We start from the raw sequence: 15,750 nt of genomic DNA, 5'->3' as shown, positions 1-15,750 counted from the left end.
AACTGTCCACAGTACTCCAGCTGAGACCCCCACCTCTCTTGAGTGCACTGGAGCAATTACCCTTGCGTGTCTTACGTGTGACACTGCTTGTGTATGGCACTTAATACATCTCAGAATGTAACTCTGGTTTGTGAAAAAGGCAAATATCATTGATAACTCAAATCACTTTTCTGTGCACCAGAATCCCCAGAATGCTTTTCTACATCATTCCTGCCTAAACAGTAATTCCATATGAACTTCTGAATATTTGATTTGTTAAGTACTATTTTTCACTTGCTGAAGTCAGATCATTTGTTCAGTTTATCTTGTCAATCTGAACTCTAATTCTGTCCTCTAAAGTGCTTGCAACCTCTCCCAGCTTGGTGCCACTGAGAGAGATTACAAGTAACTTTCATCTGTAATGTCACTGAAAATAATGACTATGACTTGGTCCAGGACAAACCCTTGAGAGACCTCACTTGTAGTGATTTCCCAGTTTGCCAGAGAAACGCTCTGCAACTGTGGTATTTCAACCAACTGTGCTCCCACTTTATTAAAATTTCATTTAAACCATCTTTCCTCAGTTTACTTGTGAGACAGCTACGTGGGATAATGTCAAAAGTTTTGCTAAAGTCAAGATATATTGCATCTATTGTTTCTCCATAATCTGCTAGGCCACCTATCCCACCAAAGAAGGAAATGAGATTGTTTTGACACAATTTGTTCTTGTCTTATCTCACTTTTATTACCCACTAGATGCTTGTAAATTGATCGTCAAATAATTTGTTCTAGTACCTTTCTGGATCAAAAAAAAAAAAAAGCCTGGTTGTTGTATAATTCCCCAGGTCCTCCTTTCTCCCCTCATTTTGAAAAACAGGAACTATGCTTGCCCTTCGCCTGTCCTCTGGGAACTCTCCTCTCCTCCATGACTTCCCAAAGACATGCTAATAATTCAGAGACTGGCTGCTAATTACTCATACGTTGGCGAGAAAGAGTATCTTGACATAAATAAAGCTCATTTTGGAAGGACAGATTTTCATTATAGTCATTGGTCCTCAGGCAATGCCTCAAGTGGCCTATCCCTAAAAGAACATGATATGGGAGTGCTGCCCCAAACCATATTAAATAAACTTCAATAAAGCATGTTTTTAATTTATTACAATTTATGAATAATCATAACACGAAATGAGTACAGACATCTGGGACAGCTCAACATATCTGCAATGAAATTTTAATAAAACAAGCATGCCGATTCTGTCCATACAAAATTTGGATAGGAGGTATCACAAAATAGTATCAAGTATTGCTACTGTTTCAGTTTTAAAAAACGTTCATCCCTGCTAAATTCTCATAAGTTCTCAGTTAGTATCATTGCACAATTCGCTCAGAAACTCATCACATTTGGAAAAACCAAACACATAAATTATACTATAAATAGCTATCTAAAGTTACCAGAAAAATAACCACCGTTTGTGGGTAATTGCTGTTTACTCGCTGCAACATAAATTGAAGATGTAAATATGTGTGAAGATGTGAAAATGTACGTACACTTTAACCCTGTGGCAGCTTACTTCATCAATAAATATCTGTCAGGCACAACTCGTTGCTTAAAAATGGGTCTCATTTTGATCTCGTTTTACCGGAGTGAATCAAGCATAAGTCCAGTGAAAACAATGACTCTGGTGGAGCTATGCCAAATGACGACATCCAAGTTTCTGGCCTAATGGGTAAAACTATCATAAAACCCGCAGAAATATGAACAGAATCAGCCCTCATAGGTTGGTTTCATCCCCAAACTGTTGATTCTCTCAATAATCCACCTTATCCAGACAGCATCAAATAAAATGAGAAATGCCATGCCTATAGTAAAAGACGACTTTGAAGCTATTTTTGGTATACATCCTGTGGTTTCATTACTTTAACAAATCCTATGAATATAGGGAACAAAGAGAATATCTGTCAAGTAGGCCGCAGAGATACTGTCAAATTTGTCAGAAATAATTAGTTTAAGCAGATCACAGTAAAGATGTTCAGAATTACAACACATACCTATAGTCCAGAAATGCACAGTAAAGGTAAACTTTGTTGCTTTTATTCACTGCTTGACTATATTGCCAGGGAGCCTGAAAGAAGAAAAATAGAAATTATAAGGGAGAAAAAGCTAATAATAAATGCAAACATTAAAAGGGCCGAATTCTGCCCTCTGTTTAGCTAGTGTCAATTTTCATTATTTCACTGCCTTCGGTAGAATTAATCCAGATTAACAGAGTGTAACTGAAAGCAGATTTTGTCCAACAGTATTTTATTCCTAGTGCTATGTGCTCAAACCCCAGCTGTGAAAAGCCTTCAGTTTTAATTTAAATGTTAAATCTGAATGTTACACGTTGTGAGTTCCACACGCTGAATTTTACATAGAGTGAGCTGACCCATTTGCTGAAATCCTTGTCCTATTTAAGACAGTAACAAAGCTCTAATAGACCCACTGTGCACAAAGTTAAACATGCTTGTCAACTACCCAAAACAGCCATAAAACGTTATGGTGAATATCAGTGAAAGTCATGTATTGCAAGGATTAGTAGGCGTTTAATCTGCAGAATGGTGATTGTTATTAAACATATAATAAAACCAGTTTCCAAGGTTTGGTTTTAAGAGTTTGGCATTTAGGCAGCACTCTAGCACTTCTCCAAATTGACTACTTGCTGATTCAACCTTCTCCATTCAGAAGGGCTTTTCCGCTATGTTACAACGATTTTATGCCAGCTTAACTCCACTCACATAGTCACAGACTGGAGAATCAGGCACAAAATCTGCTACAATCTGCTTTCAAAGGCCTTTTCCATCTTCAATTCACTGCCACATTCATGACGTACAGAATCTCAGGACTGAACTAGATCTCACCTCCAGGTTACTTTTAGGACTTGTTGCATAAGCAAGTTACTGATAAACTAACAGTGGTCCGAACATTACCACACCAGGCCGGCGCTGCTCTCAAACCACAAGATAAGCAAGCACTGCTCTCCTGGTTTTGTACTTAAAAGAAACTTCACAGAGGTCTGAAAATCAAGTGCATACAAGACATTTCTGATGCGGTTTCCCTCTTCACGGCTACAAGAGGTGTCAAGCACAGGCAACACAGAGACCCCCAAACCAGTTCATAACAAAGAACTTCCTATCTTGTCCAGGAGGATCGCTATTGAATTTCAACATACTTCTAGGGTTTACAGCCTCCAAATATCTATCCAACAGATAAGGGCATTTACTAACTGTTCTTGACTCTCCTCTCTAGATAATTTTAATGGAAATTTCTGTTCTACTTGACAGGTGCGCACTGTGCTGCACAGTTATTTGACGGGTGCTACGTACAATCATTTCTCTACATCTTCATCTTAAAAATGAGTAACAAAGTTGGCAAAGAACCTGAGGTGGGGGGAAGCATCATCTCATTCCCCCTTGCCTTCCTAAAGAAGCAATAATTCTACAGAATCTTCTCACGTGCTATCCAAATGCCCCTTTTTCTCCATCAGGGGTTCTCTCAAGTGCTAAAGCCTCAACGGTGTCAGGATCAAGCTTGGTGCAAAGCTTTGGGAACACAGCTCTCTGCTTTCACCGCTCTGGCTCTCTTCCTCTGGGAGTGGTCAAGAGTCAAGCTGACCGCAAACAGGTCAAACCAGTGGGTAGGGAGAGCACGGCTGTAATGAGAACCAGCACAGTTTGCAAAACTGAACCCAGAGCTGGAAATTAAGTGGGTGTATTTTCTAATGCTGGCCTCATGCTATCCCTTGGACAAGTTGCATTGGCTCCAAATCTCATTTTCCCCACCTGTAAATGGGTAATGATATGTATCACCATCCTCACAGCGATTTACTAATTATCCAGACAGTGCTTAAACCACTCATAGAACTATATAAATGCTGGGGACTGTTAGTAATGGCCCTCAAGACGCCACTATGACAGCATGACCTGTCAGAAAATGGTCCAATCTAACCCCTACACCCACTGTGCCACTTTCTTTCACAGGGCGAAGCAGGGAGTATGACTGCAGAAGAGCCAATGTGGTTGATTAATCACAGCTAAAGATCCCCTTCTTGTTTTCTGGTGTATATTAAGATCCTGACACTCCTGCCTGCCCACAGGGTCTGGTTCACAGCTTCCATATTTTGCAAATGTTTTTAATCCTAATTGTCACATTTCTTTTAGAAGGACCTATTGCCACACGAATACTCCAATGATACCGTTTCTAAACTTTTCACATTGTGAACTGCTTCCCTTCTAACAGCCTTGCTTCCAGTACTTGGATCCTGAACTATTTCTGCAGACCAAGAGAGTTAGGGAACTGCAGAAGACTAATGGGCCACAACCAACAGCTTGAAAGCTGCTTTCTGTGATTTCATATAGTCTTGAGTTTCCTTGGGAGAGTTTATTTCATTCCACCAGCAGTCAGGGCATAGAGCAGAACCTAAGCTAATGTTCTGGCCATTATGTGTATTATATTGTGTCCATCATGCCTATTGCTCTCTTGAAGAAGGGAATTGAAAGAAATCTTAGAGTGGTTCCTATGACAAATCATTTCCCTTGTATGACAGTGAGAGACAGGATGGCTTAAAAATAAAAGATTTCCTATAGCAAGCTAAACTCAGATGGTAACAGTCATCCTGCATTTGCAAGATAGTTCTAGCTAAGTCTTAATTCTTAATTGACTAAAGGGAAAGGACTCTTGAGGGTCATTGCTTCAGTTATATATTGTAGTTAATAAGATACAGTGCTTCAATTGTGTATTTTAGTTAAGCATTTTGCACAAATAAAACCCAAATGTGCCTCCCTCTGGAAAATGAATAAACAAACGATTGTCTCTCCTGTCAAAGCAAATTTAGCTTTAAACCTAAATATAACAAACTTCAAAGCAGCAGACTGAGTGAGGCCACATGATGTCTAACCTACTATAGTCTATACTGCTACCTACATGTGCGCATATATGGAGAGAGAGAGAGAGAACAGATGCACAGCTACATTTGTCAATGTGTCTATGCAAAGGTGTCAGCTTACTTGAGTTCTGAGTCTGTCCAATATTTTTGTGTGCATAACAGTGACAAATAGCAGGATGGTCTTTCTAGACCCTCGGCAGGGTCAATCGAGACTTATTACATACATCTTGAATATTGTCTTTATTTTGTTGCTGTGCTTTTAATTCTTGTCCTAGTTTTTTTTAACTATTTTAGCTTACGTAAAATGGTACATTCCTAGCAAAGACCCAAAAAAAGACATAGGAAAAGAAAAATAAAACCTGTATGCAACTTGTGACTTTACTGGAACAACTTCAGCGAAGTATCTCACCCAGGCCACATCTACATGAGACGCTGACTGCGCAGTCCTTTAGGACTTGCAGACGCGAGTACTAAATGACAGCGCAGTAACCAGCGTCGCTGTGCAGTAGCGTCCCCACAGAGCTTCCTGGTGACTCTGACTGCACAGTAGCTCGCTAATACTGTGCAGAAGCGTCATATCATGTTTTGTGCCCTGCGATGTTACTGCACAGCACTAATAAGTTACTGCGGCGTAGTAATGAGCAGTAAGCGTCTCATGTAGGCGCGCTCGCAAAGTCATTCTCCTTTAAGAATTTTACATAGATTTTGGCATAACTGAACAGCAGTGATCTGAGTTATGGGCCCAGTTGTGGTGCATTTACTCTTGGGGGTGATTATCTTAATTTGCCAGCAGTCCTTCTGATATGAGCGGCACTATTTGACAAAGCAGATCCTGGGCACCCCGCACAAGGGTAACGTGATCTAGTTGTTTCTGAGTTGTTAACAATAACTCCACCCTCTGTAAACCACTCACAAATACGTGGACTTCATTAAGACTCTACCACAATACTTAATCATTAAAATAGGAATTTCTCCAGTGTAAGAAATTGCCTACAAAGGGGAAAAAGTTCTTATTGATCTCTGATAGCTCACCATCAGGAAAAGTTAATACCTGCTGATGTAGGAAAAACAAATTGATTTGTGTTTCAATACCATTTTTTTTAAGTATAACTGAGTTTGATGGCTCTTATGTAACCTAGATCCTGTAACTTTACTAATATTGATTTAATGACATTGATACCAGATGATTTCATATACAAGCAGGTTTTTACATTAACAAATTATGTCACCTGAGTGTTTATAACTTCTCAGGAAAAAAGTTTATGCAGATCTCCCTGGCTTGAAGAGAGCAAGCATGCTGCTATACAAGAAATTTAAATTATAGAAAGAGATGGCTTCTGAGACTCTGATTCCTGTTGTGCCTGGGTTTTTTGGATCTTGGGACATGGACAATTAAGTGACCACTCCATAAATGCTGCAGCATATTAATTCATGGGGAAATGTTAGCTTTGCTCTTAGAAAAAGTCCACTATGAGCAATTTTATTCAGGAAGAATAGGAAGCCAGATCACACACAATGAATAATGTTTTTAAGAGAAATTATGGATACAGTGGGAATGTATGTCCTTTGCATTGATGTTGTGTGGTGACATCTTTAGCGAGAGGATCTGGCATGCAAAACAAGGTTGATTGATTTGCACGTGTGTTTTCATGGATGCATCTAGCACTAAGCAGAATCGTTAGTAAAACTGATGGTTAGTATCAGGTATAAGGGCAGGGCACGGTGGGGGCCTTATGTGGATGCATGTGAAGGGACTTGATTAGCCTTTCTCCATTGTACTTGCATATTAAAACCATAGGTATTAAAGTCTTTTTGCTTGAGAAATGTTGTTCCTTCAATAGTCACAAAAGAAAGAGAGGAAGAACATCTTCATCACCCTAAAGGATAGTGTAGTATCAGTGCAGCATCCATTGTGTTTCAGATACCCTGGGGAAGGATAATGCCACTTAAGAAACAATACCTCTGCAAACTTTGTTTGGTGCCATGCGTTATTTTCCAGTGCTCTTCACACAAATCAGGGATCTTGGTAAATTCTTGCTACTTAAAAACTAAGCAGCAAGAATTCATTGCGTCTCTGGGGGATACTTGGTGCGTGCTGGGGAATGATGACAATTAGAAGCCCAGGCGCTACACAGGAAGCTGATGAAACGGGGTTACAAAAAAGGGGCTGGGAGACTTCTGGAAAATGTATTAAGACTTCAGGAATATACAACTGCAGAAGACAAATAGCCCCAGCCAGCTGGATGTTTTGGAGAATGGCCAAGCGAGGGGTGGGGTGAGCCTTTGTGAAGTTAGGTTCTTTTTTCCTCTTTATTTTAAAAAGCAAACAGATACCGAGCTGTGCAGTGGCAGCTGCAAAGTGAAGAGGGCACCTGCCTTCCACTTTGGCAGATACTTTTCTCATTTGCAAAAAACCAGAACTCAGGGAGGCAGATCCACAGCTGGTGTACACGGGGGTAGCTCTGTGCACCGCTAATGGACTGGGGCCTGTTTACATGGGCTGAGAATTCAGCCTACGAAGAAGATCAGCTTGGAGTGTAATCAACCTTTAAGCATTTTCCCAACTTTTTCCTGTGTTCCTCACAAGGATTTCAGCTATCCTGGATTACTGTCCATGTCGAGGATGACATGCTTAATTGACTAGGTTCTCTCACCTAATATAATATTTCCTTTGCATTTTCCTGATTGCCTGAAAGAACTGAAGTACATTTACCCACAGAGTGCAACAAAGGGCTCAGAATAACTGTCCGCTTTACAGGCTGGTCACATTTGTTTTAGGCAGTTAGATATTTTAAAGAAACAGCTTAGTGCACCAGAACCTAGTCTTAGTCCTCCAAAACCATTGTATTCACAGTCCGTTGCTAGATTGTGCCCTAAAAAGAAGTCATCCACATAATGGAAAATTGCAATTCCGTTCTTCTATACTAGAATATAATTTATTAAGGATTAAAGCCAGAGCTTTCACTGGGCTAAGTCAGCTGAGCCACTTTACTCCAGCTGTGGTTCTAGGACTAGCCAATGAAAAAGTTTGGCCCAAGGATCAACAGGAACACTGCCAAGAGTACCAGGATGGGTTACAAAATCCTAGGATGCTGCAAAGCATGGAAGCCTGTGATAGACAAGTCACATAAGGAATAAAAATGGTGAAATCTTAGAGGCTATGATTGGAACAGCTTGCCGTAATAGTGAACATAGATTGCTTTCAAATTTCCTTTTGCCTGAGGTAAGAAGCAATCAACGCACAAAATTTCTGCAGGAATTTTGTTCATAAACTGCTACATGTCAGTGACCTTCCCCGATTCTTTGAATTGTGCTTTTAACAGCTGCTGTGTCCAGGAGGCAGGTATGCAGGATTGAAAAGTGATGACAGAGAGTGTGGGCAGCAGAATGAAAACCATCTTATCTGCTTCTAAACCAGTGTTCTGGTTTAGGGGGAAAAAAGAGGGAGGAGAGGATAAGGAAAAGGAAAAGGGGGACAGCCTTCTGAATTCTGGTGTTCGATCATTGTACCTTGCAATGTATGTTTGATTAGTTCTGGATGTATGCAGTACCAAATGTCCTGTCTGCCTGCGGGGAGGAGAAGTGGACGGTAGCTTTTTTATAACAAGAGCCATCCATTTAAAAACATCTCAGTTAGCTTTCCTGAAGTGCTGGACTAAGGAAAACACCCAGCCCATTTTTATACATCACTGTCTTCTCCAAGTGCACAGTCTGTTGAATGTACTTGGTCCCTGGAGCACTTGCTGGTGGTTTATGGGGGACTGACATGTATTCACAGAGTAAGACTAGTATCATAGGCGATGCATAGCAGGGGCACGTGCCCCCCACCCCCGATTGGTTGCTGCTGATGTTGCCGCTGGCATCTGTGGGTGGTTGCCGCTCGCCACCTCTCCCCTTCACTCCCGACACCACTGCGGCTGCCTGTGGGTGGTTCCTGCTCGGCCCACCCTCGCCGCTGTTGTCGCCACAGCCACCTGCATGTAGTCGCCACTCAGCCTGCCCCCCACTCACCACCACCATGCTCCCGCTGCCAACGCTGCTGCCACCTGTGGGCAGTAGCCAGATTGGAAGTGCTGGCCTGACTTAAAACAAGCAGCATTACTACATTTCAGCCAACCTCTCCAAAGAGGCTGGCAACCCCTGGCCTAGACTTTAACCTGCTTGGGGCTGAGACTTGTGTCTTAGCCTAGGGACAAACATTCAAAACGCCTGAGCCTGAATTGATTCAATCTTTGCAAGTTAGTCTAGGCGGAACCAGTTTGTAACTGTACAGACATCCCCTCTGGACTGAAGAAATGCAGGCACATGTCTGCAGTGGCCTAGGCTAGGAGCCAACGGGTGCTACAGCAGCCCTCCCTTCCCTTCCACAAGGAGCAGAGGGGCTGGGCCAGTCCCGCTCTGGAGCAGAGAGCACTGCCCATGCCTGCAAAGCATTTGGGATGCTGGGGGACTCTGGTTTAAAGTTATACCAGGAAGGGGTCTGGGACAGACACTGCATAAACCGGTTTGACCCAAATCAGTTAAGTCTGATGCCACATTCAACCAGGCTTATCTCAAATTGGTTTCAGGCATCTTCAGACTGGTTTATGTGCACTGAACTTCTGTTCTGTTACAGGTTTAAACCAATTTCTGATCTCTTAAACCAGTTTATGTGTAATGTCTGTCTCTAGCTTTACTGTATATTCACTATCTAGCTTAAAAGGATCCTGACTGCTGATCGAGACTCTAAAAACAATTGTATCACGTATAAGAAATAATAATAGTCATGTTATCCTCCTTGTCCTCATTACCAGGTGCTAAATAGATACAGTAGTACATTAATAGACAGATTTTATTCTTCAAAAGGAGGCTGGGAACAAAGTCCTTCTGAGAGTAGAAAATGACTGTAACCTAAGAGTTAAAAATCCCCAGCTCTGAAATCTCTCCAGACTTGGGTTTAAATTCCTGGCATGGTTTTTAGCTGAGTTTTCAGATTTTACAGCCCCACCCAAGATAACGCATGTGTTAGTTGGGCTCACTCTGAGCAGTTCACAAAATGCAGTGTCAAGTAATGAAGGAAAGGAAAACAACAGTTATGTCCAGACCACCTTATGCACAATTGGTTTTAATAGAAATTAATCAAATATTTTCTCAGAGTGCCTGCACTTGCAACATTGAGTAAGACTGGGTCTGCAGAGGAGGGTGTGGGATGGGAATTTGGAGTCTGAGTAATTTTTGCAGCTTTGCAAACAATAATTAGTACTTTATAGCTTATTAACTGACCCACTTGATGCACCAAAAGGTGTGATCCTCATCTGAAAGCTAGGGAAGTTGCGGTCGAGAGATTCATGCCCAGTTGTAAAAAGATGCATGTGTTTAACTTTCAGTAGCCAATCGATATCAGCCAGGGATTACTCATGAGTTGGGAAATAAGAATATGCTTAAGAGCATCTGAAAAAATCAGAGATCAAATGACTGCTCCAAAATGAGTCAGTGCTATGGGATGTGAATTCAGGAATTCCTGACTCAAAGCATCCTGATCAGACCCACAAATCAAACCTCTTGCTCATATGCATCCATAGAAGCGTAGGAAGTTGGCATTACTTCCTGCCATTCCTTAAAACATGAAGAACAGACATGTTATTTCCCCTTTCTCCCCATTCCCCTTCTGTTCTGGGTTTGGTAGGTAAATGAGTATTTTGCCAATATGAGGCCTGTTGACACCCAGATATATTCAGAGAACTGAGAAACGTTCAGAGCCAGTCTCACCACCATTAAATACTCACATCTATAAACATAGATAATTTTTAATAACAAATTTAATAATACAGAAATGATGTAGATAGCCAAACAGTACAGATAAGGCATATCAAGCAACTGATTAAATATTTATAAAGTGAACAATTATCTAAATATATAACCATTTCATTGATATTTGAAAGCAAATTAATATTCAAATTTCTAAGTCCTAAAGTTTTTCAAAGCCTCTAACAGGTGGCCAGCCTGTCAGGGAAAAGGACTTTTCACCTAGGTTTCACAATAAGTTTTAAAGGAGTTCTTAGCTTAGTTCATCTGCAAATGAGCAAGAACTGTAGTTCAAGACTGAAGATTAAAGATTCTGAGATGAACCAACATATTTATACTCAATGGCTTAGCTAAAATATCAGAAAGCTTACTAAATGAGGTTAAAAAAAGCATTCCCAATATGTGCTACTCTAATTAATATTCATATTCCAACTTTTATCTCCCATATAAGCTATATCCCATCTAAATTAAGTCTTGTCTAACCACTAAATGTACTTTAAGTGACCTTAGTGAGGCCTCAAACCTATTCTTTCCAATTCCATCTTTCTTGAATCTTCCTAAAATGGATCAAACCTTGTGACATCATCTGGTCTAGTCATTTTTTCCCCTTCCTCTCTTACCCAAACTTCGGTCAAGCAAATGCAAGAAAATGCTGTGCCATGTTGCCATTGAGCAACGTAAGGCCTACTATAGTCTACAGGCAGTAACAGATGCTTCTGTTCTAAATTATTTTGAAGCCAGAACTAGTTAGGACCCAACACTACAGTGTAAAATTAATGCCAAACTCCTATTGATTTCAGTCTGGATTAATAACACTCACAACGTTGTTGTAAATCTTGGTAATAAATGAGACAAACAGAAGTACTGAAAAGTAGCCATAACAAGGTATAGATTCATTTTCATTAGAAAGTTAGAGTTGACTTCAGTGGCAGTTTTGCACAAATAGAAACTGCAGGATAAGCAACTTTAGAAATTAAAGTTGGTTAGCAACTAAGGGCTAGAGTAGTAAATACAAGATCTGAAAGTTTCTAATGAAAATCCAGGAGAAATGGGGCTCAGTTCTTCAATCTCAAACCATATGCGTGTAAGAAGTACTGGGGACTGAAGGATTGCGTCCCATGTTTTCTGTCACTCCCCACTACTTCTCCCTGCCCTGAAGCCCAATACATTGACTCCTCAAAGAACCTGCATTCCTTAAAGTGTAGAGAAGTGACAGAAGGAGCATTAACAACTCACCTTCTTTCTCAATAGAGCTGCTCCCTGTGTACATTTAGAAAAGTGCAGACGAAGCTTTTCAAGAATTTGCGCCTAAAACTTTTTTCATTCATATTTAGGCATAGACTTCAGCGGGTGCTTAGTGCAAAATTGGCATATTATTGAAGGTACTCAAAGACGGATTTGGGAGCCCGGCTTTTAGTCCCGCTTGTACACAATAACATATGCTAATTTATTTATTTATTTATTTATTTTACTTCTTTTAGCTTTTCTTCCATGTCCACTCTCAGTTGAGAGTGAGCAAGCTGTTCCTATTCCTTGGGCAGAAAAATCATAACCAGTTAGTAGGAGCCAAATCCCAGCTTCACTGGGAACCTTTACGTGGCCTTCAAAGGAGCATTGGATCAGGTCATAATTTCCATTCAGTCGCACCTGTGCAAAACTAATTACAGCAACCAGACTCTAAAGATGCCATTGACAGCATAATGTAAGGCTTGTCTAGACAGGGGATTCATGGGAAAGTTATTACATGGGAAACAGTCTATTTCAAGTGGAATATTTATTTCAAATTAGTTCCCTGTGAGGACACCTTTATTCCCCGCCCTGTAAGGACTTTTTTGTGCTTTCAGCTAAACCTTTCTAGGGCACTCCAGGCAGAATGAGTGTCCACATGGAGAACCAGCGAAAAACCATTATTCAGCAATGGTGGCACTACCTTCTCTTTCCTCCCTTATAGACAAATCTTTAAGCCTAATGCAAAAATATGCATGAGATGAAAAGGTCCCAAAATATCTTTCAAAATCTGTGATGAGCTTGCAGAGCCAGGGCATAGGGTGGGGAAACAACCAGCTACCCTTCCTTTTACTTGTGAGCATACCAGAAGAGGAACTTATTATGAGGCATAACATCATTTTTACAGCCACTTTCCCAGCATGAAACTGCCCTTTCAGTCTTGTACACTTTGGTTTTTTATATCACCTCAGAGTTAAATGGGCGAAGAAGCAGCTAATTTTCAGACAGAACTAAATCAAACCCCCAAATATACTGTCTTACCTGCGGGTATTCAAAAGCCCAACCTATGTCTACTTTCTTCTGTAGGCTTCCTTCTTCCAAAAAGCACAATGTGGGATTCTACTTATTAAAGCTGGCTTCTAACCTGACTTAATGTTACGTTTCTCGCAATGGTTTGCTTACATTATTATGCACTCTTAATTGGATCTGGAAAGAGCCAGCTTTAACAAGGACAAAGTTGTTTGTGCATCACATCCAGCAGCTTTGCTAATGTCTATTCAGCTGACTCTCTGGAACATGTCATTTCTTTTTTTGGACGGATAAATGAAATGTCAATACTTTTCATTACCCTCACCATAATAAGGCTAAGATTTTGTGCCCGTGCTGGTACACATTTGTGGTGATTTTGCCAAGCTGTTAGACTGTTACTGAGGAGGTTTGACACTGGTATTTTTGTTGTTGTTCTGTCTTCTGCTACCTGATGTTATTAATTGAAATGTCTCATTTTATACAATGAAAAACACATGTTTCTCCTGCACTTGCTTATTTCTCCTCTCCTGTTGGTTTTCATGGTAGCCTACTAACTAGGATTAAATTAGATGGCTTGGCAAACTGACAAGCCGGTTTAAGAATGGACATATTACCTCTTTGATTCTGGTTTTGCAGGGTTAGATAAACAGCTGGGTCTTCTTACCCATCACCTGCTATAGTAGCACTCACAGAAAGTTTCTCCTTTGCCATGCAGCTGTCAGGTCCCACAGACAGTCTAAGAAGGAAGCAATATCTATGTGATGACAAGTGCTGAAATGGGGGCCAGAAGGCAAGCACAAAATATAATCCCATGAAAAGATGCTCAGAGTAGGAGCAAGTTATGATATTGTTCCTATTAGCTAACATTTCCACAAGGCTTCCTCTCCCAGTTGACCTCCAGGTTTCCCTTGTTACAGCATTTTATTTAGATAATGAACACGTGCCTCAGACGAGAACCATGCAAGACACTCAAGAGTTAACATTCAGACTGCACTTGTATCATCAAAGCACTTCGTTCACACACCGACCCTCGCAGTTCCCCTCTGAAGTAAAGAAATTGTATTATCTTCACTTGGGAAAATGGTGCACAGGCATTTAAGTGGTTTGCTTATTCAGAGATGGAAAAGGAACGCAGAACTTTCTCTTTGTGGTCTATCGGGCATCCTGCCCGTTTTGGGAGACTTGCAGGTGATTCTGACCTGAAAGCACTCAAATTCTGGGAAAATTAGATTCAGTGCACCCACATCTCATAGTGTAATACTCCATTATGAAATTGAAAATGCCATCAGGACAAGCATCAGCAATGGCAGAAAGACTGAGTTCAAGGGCATCAGGAAACTACCACAAGCAGCAGCAAATACAGCATTCACTGCCACACTCTTGTTTTGGTTTTACTTGATTCTTTGACATTAAGCTTCAGCAGGTGGGATTAGCAAATGTATTCGTTTCCCACAAGACTGAAAATCATAAGCATAAGAATCAGCTAATGTTTATCCTCTATGGAGCAGCACACTGTTGCAGGTCATTCTGCAAACAAGGCGGCAAAGTTGTTGGTCCAAAGATATTGCAGTCAAGGAACCAAGATGTCCTGTGTTTTGAAATCAGCAAAGGAGAGAAGACAAAGGACAGTAAGTCCTCACCTGTTTGTTTTTCTACATATACAGGCAGAGAAACTCCTGGCCCTTTATATTCAGGGAGCACAAGGACTGAGAGACTGAAATCCTAAATCATCAAAATCCCAACTACTGGAGGAAACACCATGATCTCTCTGCTTTTTATAGGGACTTGGTGTGGCATTCAACAGCATTTGCCAGCATCCTGCTGGTGTTAGGCCCCTTATAGGAGAAAGAAAAGGATGGAGTGAAGGCAGAGCAGGAATATGGGACATGTGGAGGGGAGAAATCACTGCACCATTTTCCAGTGTGGTGGGGCTCCTGCTGCACAGCAAATTCCCAGAACCCAAGTCAGTCAGCAAGAGGTTGTTCGGGGGCTTCTGCTGAAGCACACTGCAGACCTACCACATCAAAGCAAAGGGGAAGATGGTTACTAGGACTGTTCTACATACCTCAAGGTACCAGGTGGCTCGTCAACACTGCGATGCTGGGGTGGATGGAGAATCCCACGGGAGTGTGAGGAGCTCCCCAGCACGCTTGGCAGCAGACCCAGAAGTGGACCAGAAGCACTTCCAGTCCACTGCCAGGTCCACTGGGGAGCGCACAGCCCCTCCCCAGTTCAGTGACTGGTGCCTCCTGGGTCTAGGGGGCACCCAGGGTCCCCCCATGGCCAATCACTGAGCCAGGGGGCATGGGAGGGGGTTTGGGGGAGTCCTTCACGCACTCGACAGCAGACCCAGAAGTACTTCTGGTCCACTTTTGGTCTGCTGCTGAGCATGCTGGGGAACCCCCCATACTCCCGTGGGACGGTCCATCTGCCCCACCATCACAGCACTTGTGAGCCACTCCTGGTACCTTGAGGTATGTAGAAAAAACATTTAAAGCTGTGTCTATGGCCAAATCGCTGATTCTCCAAATCAGCATCAAATCTTCAGATTCAGATTTGGCTGAATCGAATCAGGACAGTGATCCGAATCAATGAATCGAATCACTGTCCCCAATTTGGGCCAAATCCAAATCCAAATGCGAATAGAATATGGCCCATTTCTCACTCCCCTAGTGGTTCCATGGCATATGAACACAGCAGCAATTAGGCAATTACTTAAATGACAAGTTCTGAGGCAGAGACTGTCCTTCCTCTTTGGTGTTCATATAGCACGTGGTCAATAAGGTCCGGGGCTCTGACTGGAATCCCT

At 41.6% G+C, this 15,750-nt stretch overlaps 1 protein-coding gene across 2 annotated transcripts in view; it reads right to left on the bottom strand.

Annotated features, from left to right (window-relative positions):
• The window catches only part of ADGRD1 (adhesion G protein-coupled receptor D1), a 237,448-nt gene that overhangs the window by 108,950 nt on the left and 112,748 nt on the right, over window positions 1-15,750 (bottom strand). For both annotated transcript variants that reach the window (XM_019538967.1, XM_019538968.1), the window contains one exon: window positions 2,029-2,102. In XM_019538967.1, coding sequence (XP_019394512.1) covers window positions 2,029-2,102 — 74 coding nt within the window. The remainder of the gene's footprint in view (window positions 1-2,028; window positions 2,103-15,750) is intronic.

The sequence above is a fragment of the Crocodylus porosus genome, unplaced genomic scaffold, assembly GCF_001723895.1.
Source record: "Crocodylus porosus isolate Cpor-Errol unplaced genomic scaffold, CroPor_comp1, whole genome shotgun sequence".
NCBI lineage: Eukaryota > Metazoa > Chordata > Crocodylia > Crocodylidae > Crocodylus > Crocodylus porosus.
This window is presented reverse-complemented; position numbering and strand designations above follow the sequence as displayed.